At 30.2% G+C, this 21,116-nt stretch overlaps 1 protein-coding gene across 1 annotated transcript; it reads right to left on the reverse strand.

Annotated features, from left to right (window-relative positions):
- Positions 1 to 1,229: 1,229 nt before the first annotated feature.
- LOC119680211 (VPS35 endosomal protein sorting factor-like) lies at positions 1,230 to 8,976 on the reverse strand. The gene is made up of 16 exons (XM_038092909.1): positions 8,705 to 8,976; positions 8,411 to 8,501; positions 8,160 to 8,354; positions 7,932 to 8,097; positions 7,544 to 7,877; positions 7,152 to 7,301; positions 5,940 to 6,108; positions 5,695 to 5,861; positions 5,354 to 5,636; positions 5,148 to 5,291; positions 4,922 to 5,088; positions 4,514 to 4,869; positions 4,322 to 4,461; positions 4,080 to 4,245; positions 1,417 to 1,685; positions 1,230 to 1,337 (listed from the first exon to the last, which is right to left on the reverse strand). The coding sequence occupies exons 1-16, from the start codon at positions 8,716 to 8,718 to the stop codon at positions 1,230 to 1,232; spliced, it is 2,919 nt and encodes a 972-aa protein (XP_037948837.1). The 5' UTR covers positions 8,719 to 8,976.
- Between the last annotated feature and the right edge of the window lie 12,140 nt (positions 8,977 to 21,116).

Genomic DNA, 21,116 nt, shown 5'->3' on the forward strand with positions numbered 1-21,116 from the left:
ATCTTTGTTGTTGTTATATGTGCCATTATAGATTAGCTCTAATTGAGAATATCATAAGGTGAAAAATATCTATCCTAAAAGATGGTGATAGTTCATTGTAATTTGGGAGTCAAACTCGGTTTTATTCTTTCAATCCAATTACTATAGTCTTCTAAATTGCTTATTATATGAACAAACTAGAATAAATGTGTCGTTAAATAAACAATCATAAACTTTTCAAGCCTGGCCCACCTTATGCTTTGTTTTATGTATCTAATATTAATTTACTGATAGTGTAATTGAGGGAAGTTTTATTCATTTGACCTAATATTGTTTCTATCATTAAATAAATAACCCATAGAGTAGGCTTTAAAAAGTAATTAATTTATATGTATTCGGGTTATACTACAAGTAGAAGCTTAGAGAAATGTGGATCATCAGGCATAAAGGCTTACCTGGAAAGGAAGAGGGTGATCTAGCAGCGAAATTTCCCACATACGTTTCTTACATCAGATTAACATGATAAAATTTCTCATTAATAACACAAAGAAGCAAAACTGCCAAGTTTTTCAACATCATCACCAAATCAAATTCCTGTTTTCACTGCTGAAAATCGAACACATTTTCATGTCCCACAAACACCTACTGTCAGATAGTCCCGAAAACCCTGCGGCTTCTGTAGTCGCATATTTTCCTTTCCATCGTTTGGATATCGACTACATTGATTTTTTTATACAGCAAAAAAAAAATTTAATTGTATATATATGTATATATTATTATCATTGCATAAATCTGTTAGTGTCATTATTAACTTATTACCAAACTGTCATTTGATAATAAGCTGCGAATACACAAATCTGCACTTAATTTATTATACTTGATTTAGGAGTTTCTTCTTAATTTCAAGGACGAAATATCTTGAATTATAAAGAACTTCATTCATCGCACATATATGCACCCAAAACTAATGGTTACACACCTAATGTCCCCTCCCAAAATTTTTACAAGGCTGACAAGAAAAACCTCGAGAGATGTCTTAGAAATGAATATCTAGGTCACACATTTATATTTTAAATGGATATATCACTGAAAAAAGTCCATAAACACCTTTTATTTAGATCGTAGTAAATATTATTATTCATACTTGACAAATTGTAACAAAATAAATGGATTCAAAAGAAAAAAAATCTCATGACTCGAATTCCATTGTATATTGTATATTATATATATTAATAGAAATTTCATATTATTTATTTATTGCGAATACGTATTAATACTTGAGCTAAACCTTGAGCACGTAGAGCATTGGAATCCTTAATAAGTCTGTAAGTTTCTTCGACACTCTTAATAGTACGGCTCTGTAAAAGATAGAGTATTATTTATATGACTCCACATAAAGCCACAGACTAAAAGGAAAATGGTTCAAAATATACTTACTATTAACTTAGCATCTAAATGGCTTTCCAGTTTAACTGCAAGGAGCCACAGATTGATAGCAAGTTGAAAAGTCTTTTCTTTACTTAGATCAGCAAAGCGTATTATACGTAAAAAAAGTTCCAAAGCTAATGTTGCTTGAGTTCGGAATTGCTGAGCAGCACCGAGCGACTTTAAGTTATTTAATATATATTCCACAACTTGCGAGCACATAATATTCACTTCATTTACGAATTTTGGATCATTTCCGTAGAGCTCATCATTGGAAATAACTGTAATTAAAGAATAGCTTTAGTTATTTTATATTCATATTTTTTAATAATAACTATTACTGATAAAAGTTATCAATTAAAAAAGCTTCTAAATGAAAAAAATGTCTGTACTTTTACTATATTTTTCCTGAACAGTTTGGACCACAAAACTCCAAAATCTCAATGATTTTAAGATATCAGTGATTTTTTTAAAGATAGCTTTGAATATTAGAATATTATATCTCGAGTTAAAGATGTTCGATTAGATCGCACAAGACTCCAAATTAAAAATTAAACAAGGAATTATTGGAGAAAATCTACGGATAAATACTAGAGCCTTAAGTAATTGAATGAATGCGTTAATATTTCAATTTTATCCTGTTTTGAATTTTCCTCAATCAATAGAATTAACAAAGTATGTTATACTAAGTTTTGACATATTTGAAATTAATTTTACCAAGATAATACAAAACAGAGTAAAACTGACATATGGGTAATTTCACTTAATTTATCCGCAAATTTTTATCAATCTTCATGTAAACAATAAGAATTTGGATAAAATCCTACATTATCTATTTTTGCATTCCGATTGAGCCAATTTTTGATTATTATTTTAGCTCAAAAAATTGACTTTTCTCATAAACTTTACCACATAGTACTTAAAATATTGAACCGATTGGAAGACAATGTCAGAAGCGATTATTGGGGAGATTTCTTCAATGTTGGACCAATTTTCTAACTTCAAAGCTACGTCCAAAACTTTTCAAAATTCATATTTTGAAAACCAGTCAATAACGAAATTTCCTAAAGTAAATTTTAATTTAAATTTTATTAAAAACAGCGTAATTCAACACAAAGTGCAATTTCAAGCCTATAAAGTTAAAATGTTGTCTTTATTATTATCTTTATTATTAGAAAGCTTATGATCCCTTTCTTACAGGAATCATGATTAAGCCTATTCTAATCGTGTAATCTCCAATGTTTTTAGGATTAATATCTGTTAACCGTTTTGGTTTTATTGAACGACTTAAATAATAATTGCATGGGCGATTGGAAAGTACGAAGTCGTTTGATATAATAATATATGTAATATATTAAAAATTAACATAGTCTAACTTAAAAGATTAGTTGCAATAGGAAATAATGTGGAAAAATTATATTAATAAATATGCATCTGTTTCAATTATTACATCGCAGAGATTGCTAGATTTTTTCTAGACCAACTTCTTACGTAACGTTTAATGTTAAAAGTATAAATCAGAATGACAAATAAATAATTAATTAAAATCATATTTTTGTTCCTAAAAAAGTTAGTTGTGATGTTTTTCTAACTTACAGAACAGATAAAAGATCTGCAGTTCCTTTCTTACGTAATTAAGGTATGACACACGCTTTAGCACGTTGCCACGTCTAGAGCATTGTATAAAATTAATATAGTAGAATATTTGGTCTAGATTGCTAAGAGAATAAAATTATACTGATCAAATGAGCGAGATGTGAAATACTGAATATAAAGCAGACGACTCTACAGTTAAATTGGTCTAGAAATATAAGGCTCAGTTGTTCTTACTAAGAAATCCAAGAAACCCAAAACCAATTTTGTGTCTTGTATTCTAATGTGTATGTTTTTATAAAGAGAAATATTAAAAAGGATCATCCTATTAATATTATCCTAGTAATATGTGCTGATGTATTTTTATACTTTTTCACGTCATTATGCTCGCACTGCAGTGCTGTTGTTTTCTCGCTCTCTCTACTAAAAAAAAGTACCGTGGTACATTGGCAGAGTTACTTTTATTATTAAAAGAAACAAATAAAAAAAATAATGAAAATAATGGGTCGCTAATATCTCAATTTAGCTGATGCTAAAGGAAAAGAATGTCGTCGTTTACAAAGACTAAAATCAAATGCAAAACGTAAAGATCATATTCATTTTTATAAACGTATCGAAAATTTAAGTTTGGAGACAATTGAAAACAATAGAAATCAAAAACGTGTTGAAGAAATTTTTTAGAGGAGCGAATTCAAGAAAAATATAAACAACAACGTGATTTATATCTAAAAAAATAAAATTAAACCTCAATGTTTAAAGTTGTACGTACATACGAATATAAGGGGGTTTGGCGACCGAAGCTCCATGGGAGCAGAGCCCCTTAGTTTTTTAAAAAAATGTACAATGTTTATGATATGTATTTCTTATTTTAGGCATACTAAATAATAGGCTAGTATTTGACCCATAGGTGGATAGTTTTTAAATATTAATGAAAGTAGTTTCGTATTGAAAACCTAATTAATTACAAAATAATAAATTAAAGCAAAAATTAATTATCAGTGAAAATTAATGATGACTTATAATAGTTACTTTAATCAATTTTGATAAAAGCCAAAATATTAATCAAATACATTTATTTTTACCATTTGGAATGTGATATGGAAATTCGTCCAAACTCTGCACATAAAGTAGATCTAATGCATGTAAATATACAGTGGTCGGTCCAGAACTTTGAAGTTCAAATGGAAATTTATTTAGTACATCTAATAGTAAGCGAAAAAGGTATAGAACACCTTGTTCTGGACTATCCTATAAAAAAAAAACTATGAGAATAATATAATATATGAATATTATTTTTGGAAAAACCATTATACGAAAATCTTACGGGCACAACTACTAAAGTAGCTAACATATTGCACATATATGACACCAAATATGTTTCTAGGCTCTTAACTTTGCCTTCAATTTCAACAGATCTTGGCAGTTCAGATACAAGTAGTAAAGCAGCTTCAAAACAAGCATCAGCTAGAAGTCAAAGGTCGAAATTAGATAATATTCTTATTCACAAATTACGAACCTTGTCCTAAACAGAGATTCAACAATGCAATTTGTCCACTTAATAAATATAAATCCATTTGTACATTGATTGCTGTGATACTGGGTATGGTAATGAAGCAGAAAGCAGCACAGGCTTTAACAAAAGCAGCAGTTTTCCGTGTGTGTTGTCCTTTAACGATTTGTCTAGTTTCAATTGCCAATTTGTTGACTGCATGCACTAGAGTAGAATAAACAGCGTCAAGGTTTGGAAAAGCGCCTCGAGCTTCTACATAAAAACTTAATTGTTGCTCAAAATCATGTCCAAAATTAACCTTCCGTATAAAACTACTGATCAGGTTAGCTATTTGGCGTCTTTCATCCTCTACAGTCAATGCACTAAAATAATAGGTTTTTGTTACGAATTTACTGAACAAAGAGAGTTACTTACGTTACATAGTCATTCAGTATTTTTCCAATATACATTAGTGAATTAGTTACTATAGCATCGGAAGTGTAGTCTCTACTATTGCGCTTAAAAATTGTGAGAATATTTTTGCAAACTTCAATCTTAACAGATTCTTTATGAAACAAGTCCAAGTATGGTAAGAAATGTTCCTATAAACAAAGGAAGGACGCATCGAAATTTTTGTACGTATATGTCGTTCTTTGCATACCTGTATAAGTAGCAACTCAATATCCTTATAGTTTTGCATTATTTTATCGAGTATATTCTGCAATTGTGGATAATGTTTTTCATAAGCTTTACCTATACTCATGCGTGTATTGATATTGCCCAGAAAAATATTGACCTCTGTGACCTGCAATTAAGAAAAGTCGCTTATTAATAATATTCCTTGAAGGGAATACTTAATTAAATTACGGAGAAGTTCTCAGCTACAAATTGTGCCCAAGCTTCAACACAATTTATATACTCTTTGGGATCAGTAAAGGTATTAATAGTATGAAATGAAGCATTTAAAAAAGATATACGCTGTTCCTGTAGTGGAGGACAACGACAAACACTTTTTCCCAATGCACGAAATAATAGTCCTTTTGAAGTACCATCAGTATTTGTATTACCCAAAATTTTCACAAATTCCATAGCATTTGCTGCTATATACTCCGATTTGAGCGCATTTAAGATAGACATCAAGAGTGGACCACTAAGTAAAGAAAACACAGTTTTTCACAAATCAACATTGAAAATATTAACATAGTTACTTATTTTTCGTTTCCTTGCATTTGCTCATGATATCCTCGACATAAAGATTTGTTTTGTGTATAAGTGCTTGAAGTACAAAATCCAATGCTGGTCCATACAATGACAAATATGTATTGATATCAATGCGCTGCCGATTTATTTCAGAACGTATTGAACCACTGAATATCTTTAATTGATTAAAAAATTTTTAATTTAGAAATTGGGGAAATTACAAATAGTATTAATATAGTATAAATGTGCTTACCATGTAATAAACGCTTAAAAAATTTTTAAAATTTTCATAAATATATTCTTTATTTGGAGTCACAGTTAGACCCACACGTACAAGATAACAACGTGCATATGCAGCTACCAATGGATCTCCTAAACCTCTTATAATGTTTGTAAGTCGCATGAGTATTTTTTCGTAATCACTGTAACATATACAAAATGTTTTATAAATAAGTTTTATAAATGTTTATAAATAATCAAAATAATTGTTTCACTTCTTTATTAGTCAACCTAGTAGTGGACTGAAGGATTTTAAATGACGCTAGGTCATATTTTATTCAGTGCAATGATAACAGCATCAAATCTATAACTGCAAAATGGATTTAATGTCTTAAGTTTATTTAGTAATGCAATACTTTGATTTTCCAAAGGGATCAATCAATTATCAATTTGAATACGAAACAGTATTGAATAAACATTTTTAACATTATTAGACCTTTTATGTTTTTCCAAATAGAAATAAGTACTGGGCTTCTTGTTATTTTCGTACTTATAATGACCAGTATTGAACCTAACACTGGTCCCGAAAACACCCTTTTAACATTGCATTGTACACGACCTTAGAATCTAAAGAAATCAGACACTATTTGTCGATTTCTAGTTTGGATTATTGTACAGATTGGTATGGTATAACATTTCGAGTGTTTTGCTTTAAGCTTTTTTCGTAATGTGAAATACCTTTACTGTAGCAGATTACTAGACACTATTTTATAAAACTTCTAAGAATGGCCGGCACTACGTCCCGGAGACACTCGTCAATTACGATAACAAAGTGACATTCAGCACCCTTCAAAGGGAATCAAAGGGACACAAGCAGGTCCCTGCGGGTTACAACAACACTATTCTATAATCACAACAAATGCATTTTATGCAGATCCATGTACATATATAAGGTTATGTAGCCATATTAACCAATATCGATTTTGTGCGGAAAGGTCTTAAGTTTCGGCTATATGGTTTTGGATTAAGTTCGTGTATTAAACAATTTCTTATTTTACTTTGTTGTTACGGTTACGATTAATTTGTTAAAACAAATTTTTTGTTTTTTTTTTTAGTGTAATCAGCCACTAAATCATCTTATTGCGTTACAACAATGTTATCAACTTAAATAACTTTTAATTATTGGAATTGAATAATTTACTTAAGTAATATCCTTGTACTCCATTCTTTATTAGTAGATACTCACCAGTCTGCTAAAAATTCATAACATTTAATAATGGCCATTTCCACATATAATCTTGGAATGAGTTCACGTATGGAAGCAATTTTAAAAAACCAATTCTGACAAGTCTCTCTCGCACTTTCACGCATAATCTCTGGAGTCACCTTTTTATTTCTTTAAATATTAAAATATCTAGTTAACATGTTTATACCAATGCCATATGCCCAATGTATGATTAAACTACAGTAGCTGGTTACAGTAGCAAGAAATGTAAAAATAGGTTAAATAATTACAGTATTGTAGTATTGCGTACGATGACCCGATAGTTGATGGCTTCAGAGAGTGACAGTAGTTATGTACTGCAGTCAACCAGTGTAGTTTAATCAAGCGTTGGGCATTAAAATTAAAAAGCTTACTCGCTCGTCCCTTTAGCACATTTGCCGTTTAAGCGGTCATAAACAAGTTTGCCAAATTGATCTAAAATATCTGTAATGAGGACAAACTGGCTTGGATAAAATTGCAGCACAGTTGTGTCAGCCAACATCTTTGAACATTGAATAACAATTTTTAAGGCCTTAACACGTTGGTCGCTATGCCAGGACTGCACCAGCTCTTGATTAAGTTGCTCAATGCGTTGTATATACTCCTGTTGTGTTAAATCCATCATATGACGCATAGAGCTATCTTCGAAATTATCCAACTGCTCCAAACGATATTTAACTTTATCAGCTACAACTGTTTGAGCCTTAACTAGAATGAAAGAACTTCGAATGATGATGTGTTTTTAATATAAACTGTACTGACTTGTGTCCGAACCAGCTACACCAGTTGATAGGAAACTAGTTGATATTGATAATTTTTCGGATGTGGTGAAACGATTTAATATGCCCAAACGTTTTGAACTCCAATTGAGCGCATCATCTTCCAAGATATCCTTCTCACGTTTAAGTGTTTTTTTCTGAAATGTTTCCTAAAGATATTAAGAGAAAATTAGTTCATTTTAAAATTTTGATGTTAATATCTGCTACATACATATTCTGTGGCCATTTGTGATAATGGATCCATCAATTCCTGTTCTTGTCGTACAAATTGTGACAATGGGTCGGTACCGTCTAACGCCATTGACAAGGGTTCTGCTAATAGTGAAATATTAGATGAAGCACGGCTGCTGGTGTTACTACCAAAGCTTGCTCGTTGATTGTTGCGCGTGCCTTTGCTATCAACGACCTATAGTGAAAGTAGTAATTAAAAATATAACGCTCTATATTTGCTATAAGCCCTACCATCACTGTTTGCAATTTAAGCGGATGTTCGTAAGTTTGATGGCCCTGTAATTCATTTTTGGTAATTTCATATGAACGTGGCACACATTCCCTATTAAATAATATACATTTTATTTGTGTGTTAATCACTAAATTATGAAATATAAATTAATTGATTTATTAATGTTGAATATCATTCATATTATTTTAAATCCTTTGGAGCAAAACTCTTACATGTAACTTAAATACACATAATGTATATATAAAGTAATGATCTTCAGCAAACTCTTATTAATGTGATATATTTTTTCTTACCAGTCGCTCGCCATTTTCAATATTTTTAAATATATTTAAATTCTGTTTTTTATAACTTGCACTATTTTTTTTTATTTACATTTCTTAAGTTGTTATTTCAGCTGTCATTCACCGTATATGCACCGCATGTATAGTACGTTAAAAAAGTGAAACAGCTGTTTAGGTTGCTGAATGTTATTTTTCGCCGTAATGTGAAATTTGTTGTGAGTGAATTACTACAGTAGTACAAAACTCAAAATTGTGTGTTATTTTTGAGACCAAAATTTTAGCAATTGAATCAACTGTTACGTATACATAAAAATTATTTTTAAATAATTTAAATAAATAAAAATTTGTAATATGTGAATAAATTATTGAGAAAAGTTTCAATTACAATAGAGATATTTACACTTTGCTCTGTAATCTGGTATCGGTAAAATGATAATATGACAGGTGTAAGCCAAAAAAATGTTCCTCTGTGGTTTAATACGGCATTTAACTGGCCAAAAATGGTTCATTTTGGTCAAAAATCGAAAATGAAAACCAAATGGCTCATTCTTGCATACAAAATTTCAAGGGCGAATGAGCCATTCCATCGGCGAATGAGCCATTCCAACGTCGTTGGGATGCATTCAAACAGAATGAATGCATCCCAACGACGTTCCAATGCGTTCCAAATATGTCCCAAATGCAAAGGAATACATTGAACAGAAACTCCAAACGAGACGCATAGATCTCATTTATAAGAAAAGTTTGCATTGCTGACTCTGTCGTTTGGGGTAGACTGGCCAGTGTAAATTTCAGTTATATTAGCAGTATTTCTGCTGAGTGCGAGAGAGCCTCAAACTATGAACTTAGGCTATGACCATGCATATTTAATAGAACTAGTGGATGGCAAATCCTGACTCAGTATACTTTCGAGGCCTATACCAGTTCTAGAATAACGGCTTAGAGCTATTAAGTCTGTTTATTAATCTTACTTCGCACTCATATGTGTTGCAATCTTTAATTATGTGATAGCATTATATATATATATTTTTTTTAATAATATGAGAGTAATATATATATTGAGATACAATAACATTTATTGTATCTTCTTTTACAATGAGACTAGCAATAAGTTTTAAAATCTTATCACTAATTACATAATATTACAATTTTTTATTTTAAGTAAACATTGTATAATATAAAATAAAATTAATAAACCTTATATCACGGACCTAACTTAAATCAATGGGTTAAACTTCATTGAAGTGAATGGTAGGTGGTTTAAGTAGACAATAAATCTTTGTCGGATTATTAAAAATAGAAAAATGGGATTTTTACTTAAAGCTATTGAATTTTAATTAACCGGTAGATGGTTAGCTCTTTTTAAGCAGGAAGTAATGAATAGAAGTACTAGATTCTTTTCTAAGGGGTTAACATGTTCTGTCAGCCTTTTATTGTATTTTTTTCTTATATTGTCAAATTCTGTTTTAATTAAGGGAATTTTTAGATCTCGGTGGATACTTTTATTCCTAATATACTATGGGGCACCAGTGAATGTTCGCCGTATTTTTGACTGAGCTCTTTGGATAATTTCAATAGTTTAAGCACTAGCATTACCAAATAGCTGGATACCATAAGTCCATATTGGTTTTATGATGCTGTTATACAAGAGTACTTTGTACTCCATGCACAGGGAGGATCTGTTATTAATGAGCCAGTGCAACATAGAGGCTTCAAATTATACATATGTATATGAGAAGCGTTTTCTCATATTACATATATAGGCAAATAATTAATTTAGGATCTTTTTCTCAATTTTAATCTTAGAAAGATTAGCAGACTATAATGTATTCTGTATCTAACCGTCATTTTAAGGTATTCACTTCATTATAGCTTTTTATTGATTCAGTAAACAGAAACGCTTTATTTTATAAACTCAGTAGTATTGGCATGTCCACCAAATTTATCAATGTTCTATCCAGTTTATATACCGAAAATCGTGCTGCTGTATGGGATGGGGAACACTTGTCAGAGTGGTTTGCTACTGTTTCAGGAGTTAAACAAGGTTGCGTACTCAGTCCGATTCTATTCTCAATTTATATAGACGATGTGGTTACACATCTATCTGGAGGCGCATTTATAAATGGTGTAAATATTAAAGCTCTTTTGTATGCAGACGACATCGTTCTCCTAGCAGAAAGTCCCAATTGTCTACAAATTATGATAAATGAGCTACACAGTTACTGTAAGCTATGGGGATTAACAGTTAATATTGAAAAGTCAAAAGCACTAGTATTTAAAAAGCATCACAGGCGGTATACAAATGAAGAAGTATGGACATTAGGCGGAGAAAATGTAGAAATCGGTTAGGAATACAAGTATCTTGGAACATGGATGTATTATAATGCTATATTTAATAGACACTTAACTGAAAAATTGAGAGAAGCTAAAAAAGCTATTAACTGCTCTTGGAAAAATATATTTGAAAATAAAGATATACCGTTCAAAACAAAATTTCAACTCTATGAATCTACTACTAGATCAATAATGTGCTATGCGGCTCAGGTATGGGGAGTGCTACAATATGAGGAAGTTGAAAAACTTTTACGATTTTTTGTAAAAAAAATATGGAGATTACCACTTAACACACCCAACCGAATGATTTATTTGGAGACTGGCTTGTCACCTCTGTACTTGTACACTTTAGAAATCCACTTCAAGTATATGTTAAAAGTTTGCAACATGGAAAGCTCGCGGTTACCTAAAATATTAGCTATATCTCTAATGCAGGAGAAGAGTCACTATTTTAAAACGTGGACTGAATTAGCATCGGTTCACCGTGAACCGCTGATAATCGATAACATACATTCGTGGAAGCATTGGCAGCAAAATATATTAGTAAAAATCGGTATTGCGTTTAGAGAAAAGTTCGTAGCAGAAAGTCGACAAAGCTTAACTCGTGTTTTACACAGGCAACTTAATTATGACCTAGGCAACAACAGTTACTTCGCAGATCGTTTTAGCGCTGAAGCAATTGGATGTATTTTCAAAACTCGAGGAGAACTGTTAAAGCTCAACAACGCTCCCTATATGAACTCGTCAGACCCGAGATGCACGCTGTGCAATACTGGAGAAAAGGAAGATGTAATACATTTTCTTAGTAAATGTCCAATTTTAATGGAGCTACGGGTAAATTATTTTGGAAAACAAACGTTAGATATTAACGAATTAATGAGGCTGCTAAATGGTGAAAACTGGCATATGTTATCGATCTATGTGAAAACGGCGTCTCGTTATAGAGAAAATATTATATTAGAGGCATTTTAACTCTCATAAGCTGAAGTTCGTAAAAAAACACAAATCCAAACCCGATTGACGGCAAATGCCATAATCGTATAAGGATAAAATTAGATATTATGTAAATGAAGTTAGGTTTTTCTTATTAGTTTTCTTATAATTATTTATAATATTTATGTTTTATATGTTATAAATTATTGAAAATGTTAATTTTGTAAATGTAAATATAACCTAAATTTAATAAAAGAAATACTACTACTACTACTTATAGCTTTTTACTAATTATGACTTCAAGTTACTTAAATTTGTTGGATAGTGGTGTTAAGAGGAAAACTGGTCTGCACCTTTACACCATCTCGATATTAAAAGCTATTTTGAGGTAGCAGTCTACGAAAATTGTCCTTCATTTAAAATAAGAGCAATATCTAAGTAGCCCCATTTTTTCCACTTGCTAATAAAATTTTATTTATTTACTCATCTAAAAATAAAATGAAAACGTTTAGGTTTGTATTTAATGCATACATTTTTTATTTTAGTTAAATACAAAAATTTAGTAACATGTATTGTATATTGTATAAACATATTGATATACAGATATGGAGTTCTTTACACTTTTTACATATTTATGCACATTTTTTATCTTAATAAGTTGTAAGATTATTTAGGGATATTAAAGAATTAAATTTAATATTACATAAGCAAACTTTTTTATATAAAAATGACTATATTGCCTTGATGAAAATGTCAAGGAGTATTTCTAGGCTTTGCTTACATACATACATGTACAGGCATTGATACAATTACTTTCTATATATACAAATTAATTAAATTGTTAATTGGTTCTTTTATTATCATTTCGTCATTAATTTACTACAAATAAATTAATGCAATGAATTTGTTTATATTTTTGTGCATTGTTTGTTGTTCTTATATCGTTTCAGTACACTTAGAGAAAACAGCTTAAATTGATTTACATATAAAGAAATACAACGAAAATTAGAATTTGATTCAAATAGAACATTTTGTAGTTTTGTAACTTAATATTTTATAAATTCAACTCAAAATACTGAAAATTTTTAATGAAGTTCGAAATGAAGTTTTGTGTACTTTTTTTCAATAAAATATAAACATTGTCAGTCTTAAAAGTAAAGCTTAGTTAAAGTTTATTTTTAAATTTAATTATAAGAAAATTTAAATAAAGTCCAAACAGTAAATAATTTATTGATATAATAAAATTGATTGCTCCTTTAGGACTAGGATATAATTGCGATTTAAGATACTAGATTAAGGGTAATAAATACAAAATTGTTTATTTACTAGTAGTTAGTGTTATTAAAAACCGATGTGAGACTCCTCTAGTCCATGGGAAGAAAGTATGATAACAACACCAGCGAAGAGTAGAAATGAGTTAAGGTATGTTTGATAGGAGTTGTAATAGTTTGCAAAATCGTAATATGGTTTATTTTCCAGTAATGCGAATCGTTTATAATCATTTTTACATCGAGTATATAGTTTTTAAATAACCCCGAAATATTTAGTAACCAGTAATTTCTATACAATTGTTTATTATATATAAATTAAATAGTGTATAAATAATTCTGTTTTATATAGTGGTCCTGAAGCCTTATTCGACATATTTATTTTAAATTACTGTTTTAATATGATTTTAATTATCTAGTTGTTGTTATTTTATATATTAGTTGGTGTTTCTAAGATGTAAAGATATGTAGGCTAAAATTGATTCAAATTTTCATTCCCATACTCGTGCATTTATAAACAAATTAGAAAGTTTCTAGTTCATTGTTTTCATAATATTAAAAATCTTTTTAAAGGTTTTTTAAAGGTCTATATAAATATAGCCAATGTTTCGAAGTTTATTTGACTTCTTTCTCAGGACGGAGCATTGTTACAACTGATTTATTTACGGCTTATTTTCGTGCACATAACCCATTAATAACATTAATAGTATTATAATAGTAATATGTTTGAAATTACAAAAGTCAGATACAAAATCTAGGATTTTATGAAGAAAGTTGTTTTACTTTAAGAAATTATTGTTATTTTCTTATTGAGTTACAAGGCATGGAATATTTTTTATAAAAACATTTATATTCTTTATATATTATTCAGTGTATATGTTTTAGTACATTTGTTTTATTTATTTAAACATCATTGTGTTATAAACTATTATATTCATTATTTCATTTTATGAAATGTATTTATTATTTAGTAATTAACTTATTTTTACATATATTAACGACGGTTCTTTTCCTCTATTTGATCGCCATTACCTTCTCTCTATTGTATTAAAAAAGTATCCACCTCTTTCATCTCCAAGAAACTATAGTGTAATATGTATTTATTAAAGTCAGAAGAATTTGTCTGTCAAATATTTGATTCACTTCTATAAATATATGTTAAATGACCAGTGGAGTATATAACATAGAACAAGAGAAAGAGGGGGATTTTGGGACTTAACCTCTTCTCACTTCTAAAATATTTCGTAACATTTTACAATACATACGAGTATAATGTGATGTGATATGAAGATGTGAATAATATACTATTATCTGTAAAGGACGAGATTACTTCTGACATAATAGAGAGGTGACTTTGGTGAACGAAAGGAGGAAGCTCATTTTTTTATTATTTATACACATATATTATTATAATTTTTTATTATTTAATATATTAATTTATCAAATGTTTTTATTAAATATAATAATTAGGCCACAAAAATGGCACAATTCATTTTCATTTAAATTTCACTTAAAATATTTTTCTAACAATATTAATGTATTATAATATACATGATAAAAATGTTATTTTTTACAAAATATATAAATATATATACATATATAACAACAACAAACATACATAAACAAAAAATATTTAAATATTTTCAGTTAACTATAATTAAATTAGAAATAAAGCTATGAAACTGAATTCCTTTAGAGTTCCATCCATATTATTAGTGACCAGGATTTATCTAATTTCTGCATTCATTCACAGCTTAATTCCAAATAACAACAGCAAAGTACATAACATTTAACAAAACAGTTGTGTTGGTAGCAATACACCAAAATATTCTAAAAAAACCTAAGAAAATTGGAAAAATTATTATATTCGTATATAATATATAAATATATGAGTAATGCAATATGAATTATTATGTACCCACCTTACTTGATATTAGTTTAAAGACATAAACTTGCTTTTTTATACAACTTGTACCGTTGCAAATGCGCTGAAGGTAACTTTCTTTGGAAATTCAGGTCCTGGAGAGCCACGTGTTTTTATAACTGGTTTCAAAGGTTGACGTGGTTTAAGTGAGAGTAGACCAGCCGATGCGGCTAATTCACGTAAACGCTGTGAAAAACCGCTTGAACTGTTAGAGTATTCTTTACTCGCACTTCCAGCCCCATCTATACAATCACTACCCTCGACATTTGCTGCTGTACCTTGATGTGCTGCCGGTACACTGGCTATAGTCGTTGCTGGATGTATGCGATAGACTTGGCCTGTTGTTGTTGGATAAATGAGACTAGTGGCGCCAGGTGGTATTGCACTTGAAGATACAGTTCCGTTGGAAGTCGTTGGTGTTATATAGCTGTAATAAAAAAGTATTTAATTAATTTATTGTTGAAGACATCTATATATAAAGTTTAAGCAAATACATTTTTATGAATTATACATTTTTATCAATAATGTTCTGCTTATTTTGATCACAATTTGTTTATTTTGTTCATAAACCAATTAATGTGTTAAAATCAATGTTTAACGCTAAAATTTTAAAATGCCACTTAAAGCTTGCTCAAATGAATTTAGTCATAAGTAAATATTATTCTATATTTAGGGTTATGTATATATGTAGATATATTTTGCAAAACAGCTATTGACGTTCCCTACATTATCAACAACCTCGTGTGATTATTGCAACCTGTGTATCACATGCTTTTGTTGTTTTGTGTTAACATTTTAAAAATTGTTTATTGTTTTCATTCTTATATGGACAAAAAAGTTCATTGTTTATTTAATTTGTTAACAACTTCGTTAAACTGTAAACAATTTGTGCGAATTATATAAATTTTTGATAATTTGTTTGCAATGATCTGTGAAAAGAAAAATGGGCAGATCGATAGGTTGTTGAAATTTACTTCGAAATCAACGAAACGGAAATATCTGAACGTCTTTGAAATATCTCCTGCTCTTCCAGAAAGTAGAAAAACAGGCAATAGACATTATCAAATACGATAGGTGTATTAGTGTGGTATGGAACTTATGTAGACCTATAAAATAATGTTAAGTAGGGTTGCTATTTCTAATCTTTACATCAGTTAAATTAGTTGCTAGCTTATCAATTTCGACACTTCTGACACTCCTATCCTTCTTAAGGGTAACCATATGCAGTCTCTTGATAGAATCAAAAGCTTTCTCGTAGTCGATGAATACTGCATATAAAGTGCTGTTGAATTCAATGCATTGTTCAATAATGACTCGCATACTATTAATGTTGTCAATGCATGAACGATTTGGCCGGAAACCCTATTGTTTTTTGCGAAGTTGTGCGTTGATTGGATCTATAATGCGATTTAGTATTACTTTGTTAAAAACTTTGCTCACTGCTGGGTCTAGTGCTATTCCTCAGTTCCTTCAGTTGTTGCAGTCAGAGAGGTTACCCTTTTTTGAAATTTTTACTATTATCGATTCTTTCCACTCTAAAGGATTTCTTCATTGTGCCAAATATTTCTAAAGAGAGGATATAACATATCAGTTGTGCAATCGACATCAGCTTTTAAACATTCAGCTGGAATATTATCAACGCCAGCAGATTTACCATTTCTTGTTTAGTTAGAGGTTCATTACATATATTGCGTAATGGTCGACTTGGTTGACCAATTTGCGGCAAATCGTTATTAGTTGTTAACACATTGAAACTCTTGGTAAAATGGTCGCGCCACATCTTTAATTGATCCTCCTCCATAGTTATAGAGTTTTCCTTGCTATCTTTTAAAGGCACAGTTCGATTGTTGTTGTCGTTGGATAGCTTTTTGGTGATATTAAATACTTCTCACAGATCGCTTTAAGATGCTGCTGCTTTCGCTTCGCTATCCAATTTGTCGTAGAACGCTCTTGTATTTGCTCTTGCTTGTCTTTTTATTTGTTTAGTAAGTGTGGCGATCTCTCTTCGCAGTGCCACACCATTTCTTAGGTTTTCTTTACTCAGTAGCATCTCTTTTTTGTCTTTATGGTTTCAACTAATTGCCAGAATAATACGCTTAGCCATTCTCTATTATTTCTCGTTTCTTTTCCTAGCACCTCTAAAATGGATTGTTTTGCATTTTCCCATAGATTATATATATCTATTGCATTGTTTATTTTGGAACATTATTTAAATCTAGTGCGAATTGATTGAGACAAGTTTGACTTAATATTACTCTCCTGAAGTTTATGGATCTAAAATTTGTTCCTGCCAATCATATTCTTACGAGCTACCGATATGATTTTTAGTCTCATTTCTGCTACAATATGGTAGTGGTCGCTACCTATTTCCACACTAGATTTATTTCTGACATCGAGTAGAGTGTGAGTTAATCGCTTACTGACACATATATAATCTATTTGAAAATTTTGATTTCTCAGTGCCGGATTAGTCGCAGTCAACGTTATTTTATGTATGCCTTTGTGGATGAAAAGAGAACCGGCAATCATAAATCCATGGTTGAAGCATGTTTCTATTAAGAATTCGCCATATTCGTTTTTTTCTCCAATTCCATGTTTTCCGATCACATTTTCATTTTCCGTATTGAGGGCCCCTATACACGCATTAAAGTCACCCATCAATATTACCAGGTCGTTGCGATTAATTTGTATAAGCGTTCTATCTAACAAACTGTATAATTGTTCTTTGGCTTCAAATTCACTTTCTTCTGTTGGAGCGAAGTATTTGATAATTGTTATTTTGATTCTATCGATTTTTAGAAATCATTCGCCCTGTTATGATTCTTTCCGATATTGGATGCCATTTAAGTAAAGCTTAAATGGCAAAATGAAATATATGCCAACGCCGTTAACATGGGGGTCGTCCAAATTACTCATGCCAGAATATACCACCAGATCACCATCAGATAATTTGTATAAGCGTTCTATCTAACAAACTGTATAATTGTTCTTTGGCTTCAAATTCACTTTCTTCTGTTGGAGCGAAGTATTTGATAATTGTTATTTTGATTCTATCGATTTTTAGAAATCATTCGCGCTGTTATGATTCTTTCCGATATTGGATGCCATTTAAGTAAAGCTTAAATGGCAAAATGAAATATATGCCAACGCCGTTAACATGGGGGTCGTCCAAATTACTCATGCCAGAATATACCACCAGATCACCATCTGCAGGTCGCTTTTCGCCGGAAGTGTTCCAACTCATTTCACTTATCATTGTTTTAAGTGGGTTTAATATCATTTCGGGTCATTAACGAAAAACATAAATATAAATATAAAAATATAAATATTAAATATAATAATATAAGCAGATCTATTGCTAGCATGTTTAACATACGCTTTGCATATACTGCAAAATCAATAATATACGAGTACAATCTCCAACAAAGGTTTCCTATTCAACAGTTTTTTTTTTACAATTATTTTACAATTATTTTGTAGATATCTAAATATCATTGACTCTTGCCATATTGAATTTAACCATTCAGCAGAGGACGACTTCTATAGATGTTTGAATGAGATATAATATATTAATATGTTCTTTTATTATATCTCATATATACCCTACATACAGCGCGTCTTTATGTCTATCAATATGTGGTAATTTTTAATCTGTCATATTAATACGAGTATGTATTGATTTTCTTTCTGAACGTTTTATTTGGCAATAATGATGAAACTTCATATTTATTAAAATTTTTGTGACCAAACTGAGTTTTATATGTAAATTGTTCATTCAATTCATTCAAATCTCGAAACCGGCTTTGATTGTCGTCGACTTAAAAATCAGGAATAAATTTTTACTTTTTAATAAAATCCAAACACCATAAAATCTGAACTTAATTTAGGCTCTTAAAACATGTTTCTCTAACTCTAAGTTTCACTTAAAAAAAAGTAATTACCTTATTGAAGATATTTAGATTTCACCTTCAGTTAGTATTTACATTTTCATTTGTTTTTCTTTTTAAATTAATTAATATATATTCTTCAAACAAAATTTGTCATTTTGAAATTTTTCTATATAATCATTAGGGTTGAAAATTATAACAACTAATCTTACAATCATTAAATTAGGGCTATGTTTAGTGGAAGAACACAAAAAAAATATAACTTCAAAATATTAATTAGGGCTTGTTTTTTTTAAGAGTAGTAGATAGCTTGTGATAATATTGTCAGTATCCTCTTTCCCGACTGTTAAACATTTGTGTATCCTTTCTCTTTCTATTATTATTTCTATTATTTTCCGCTATGTGTTTTGTTTCTACAATGTGTTAAACTAAACCCTAATTCAAATTAGATCATAGATACATTTTTACAACTTAAATAAAATACATTTATTGCATAATAGTTTGGAATAAATCAATTATAGATATTTTATGTTTTCACATTGCAGACATTCTGTCTGATGCATTTCTGATCAATAATTATTATAACAAACACACATATAAGCAGTTATAGTTATTAGTGACAGTATCAGTGTTGTTTAGCGTGGGTACATGCTTTGACGGCTTAAGGCCACGGTGCTCTATAAATACATGTATCATTGGAAATTCAAAGGAATTTCCGCCGGTAATAATGAAGTTACGTGTTCAGGATATAACTTCTACCTCTGTATAATGCGAGGCCTACCAATAATTCTGCTGATCTTTGGGTCTCAGCACCGGGTGATGAATACGCACTCCACGCCGAGTGAATGATAAACAAATTTCAATCATTCAATCCGCGTAAGTTTGTGTACTAACCACAGCCACTACGAGTCCAATCTCAACTGTTCCGCACAGCCGAGGCAGCAGGTCACTGACTATCGTATTATCAGATTTACACCTCTGGTCGAGTGTCGCAAGTTGGGCGGTCACTTACTACCTTGAATACTTGTAAACAGTGTCGGCATAACGCCGGGATTTTCGTCGCCTCTCACGACAGGCATGTCTACTTCGGAAATATTCTACCCTCTTCACCGCAGAGGGGAGTTATTAGTGACAACAAACTATTTAGTGCATTGGTAATAAAAAAACAATAATACACATTAGGCTTATTCACGAGCTTGGTAATTTCTAAGCGTCAACAACAAAATGCATTTTGAGTACATGTACTTTGTTGTTGGCATTTTATCACGTTACTTGATTATCCAGCCCATTACTCGAGATTGTGAATACCCCTACTGTATTCACAAACCATATGCATCAACAATTTTGTCAATTATAAAAGTAATGATGTAATAATGACTTCAAGCATACTTATATTACTTGTTTATGTAATTTTTATTGTGTTCCCCAGTTAGTTTTGCTCTTATTTAATTATTTTTTAATTTGACACTAAAGGATGTTTTTAACTAATTACTTTATAATATACATCCACTAATTAGTAAATTAGGTTTTCAATAGTTACTGCATCAATTACCTTAAAAGAGTAATTACTTCAGTGTTCAACATTATGAGGAAGTCTTTGATTATCGTGTGAAGATTAAGCAAAGGATAAAGTCTTGTTATAAAATCATGCATTTAAAATCTTTAAACTCTTATTTGTAAAATTTTTAAGCAATTAAGTCAACTACGTTTACCCATATAAAGACTTTTTGTTCCAATCAATATACAAAAATATTCAGGATTTAATATCACAGTCAATTCAGTTAAAAATTCTAGTTTTTATCATTAATTTTTTTTTTAATTCTGAAGTAGTTACCCATCCGAATTATTTTTTTCAACCTTGAATCTGCGGTCTACAATTATTTCCTCAACAACATAAATTATGCATTTTTCAATCAATGTTTCAACCTTCGCAGTTGTCGCTGCTGAATGCAATCTGCCAACTTCAATGTAATTTCAAGATATGTATTTTTTGTTTAATATAAATCAAAATTAAAAAAAATAGCATCATAAATTATTAACTGCATATTTCAAAATTTACTGTATCTATAATTGAAATG

This window comes from Teleopsis dalmanni, chromosome 2 (genome assembly GCF_002237135.1).
Source record: "Teleopsis dalmanni isolate 2A chromosome 2, ASM223713v2, whole genome shotgun sequence".
NCBI classification, from domain to species: Eukaryota; Metazoa; Arthropoda; class Insecta; order Diptera; family Diopsidae; genus Teleopsis; species Teleopsis dalmanni.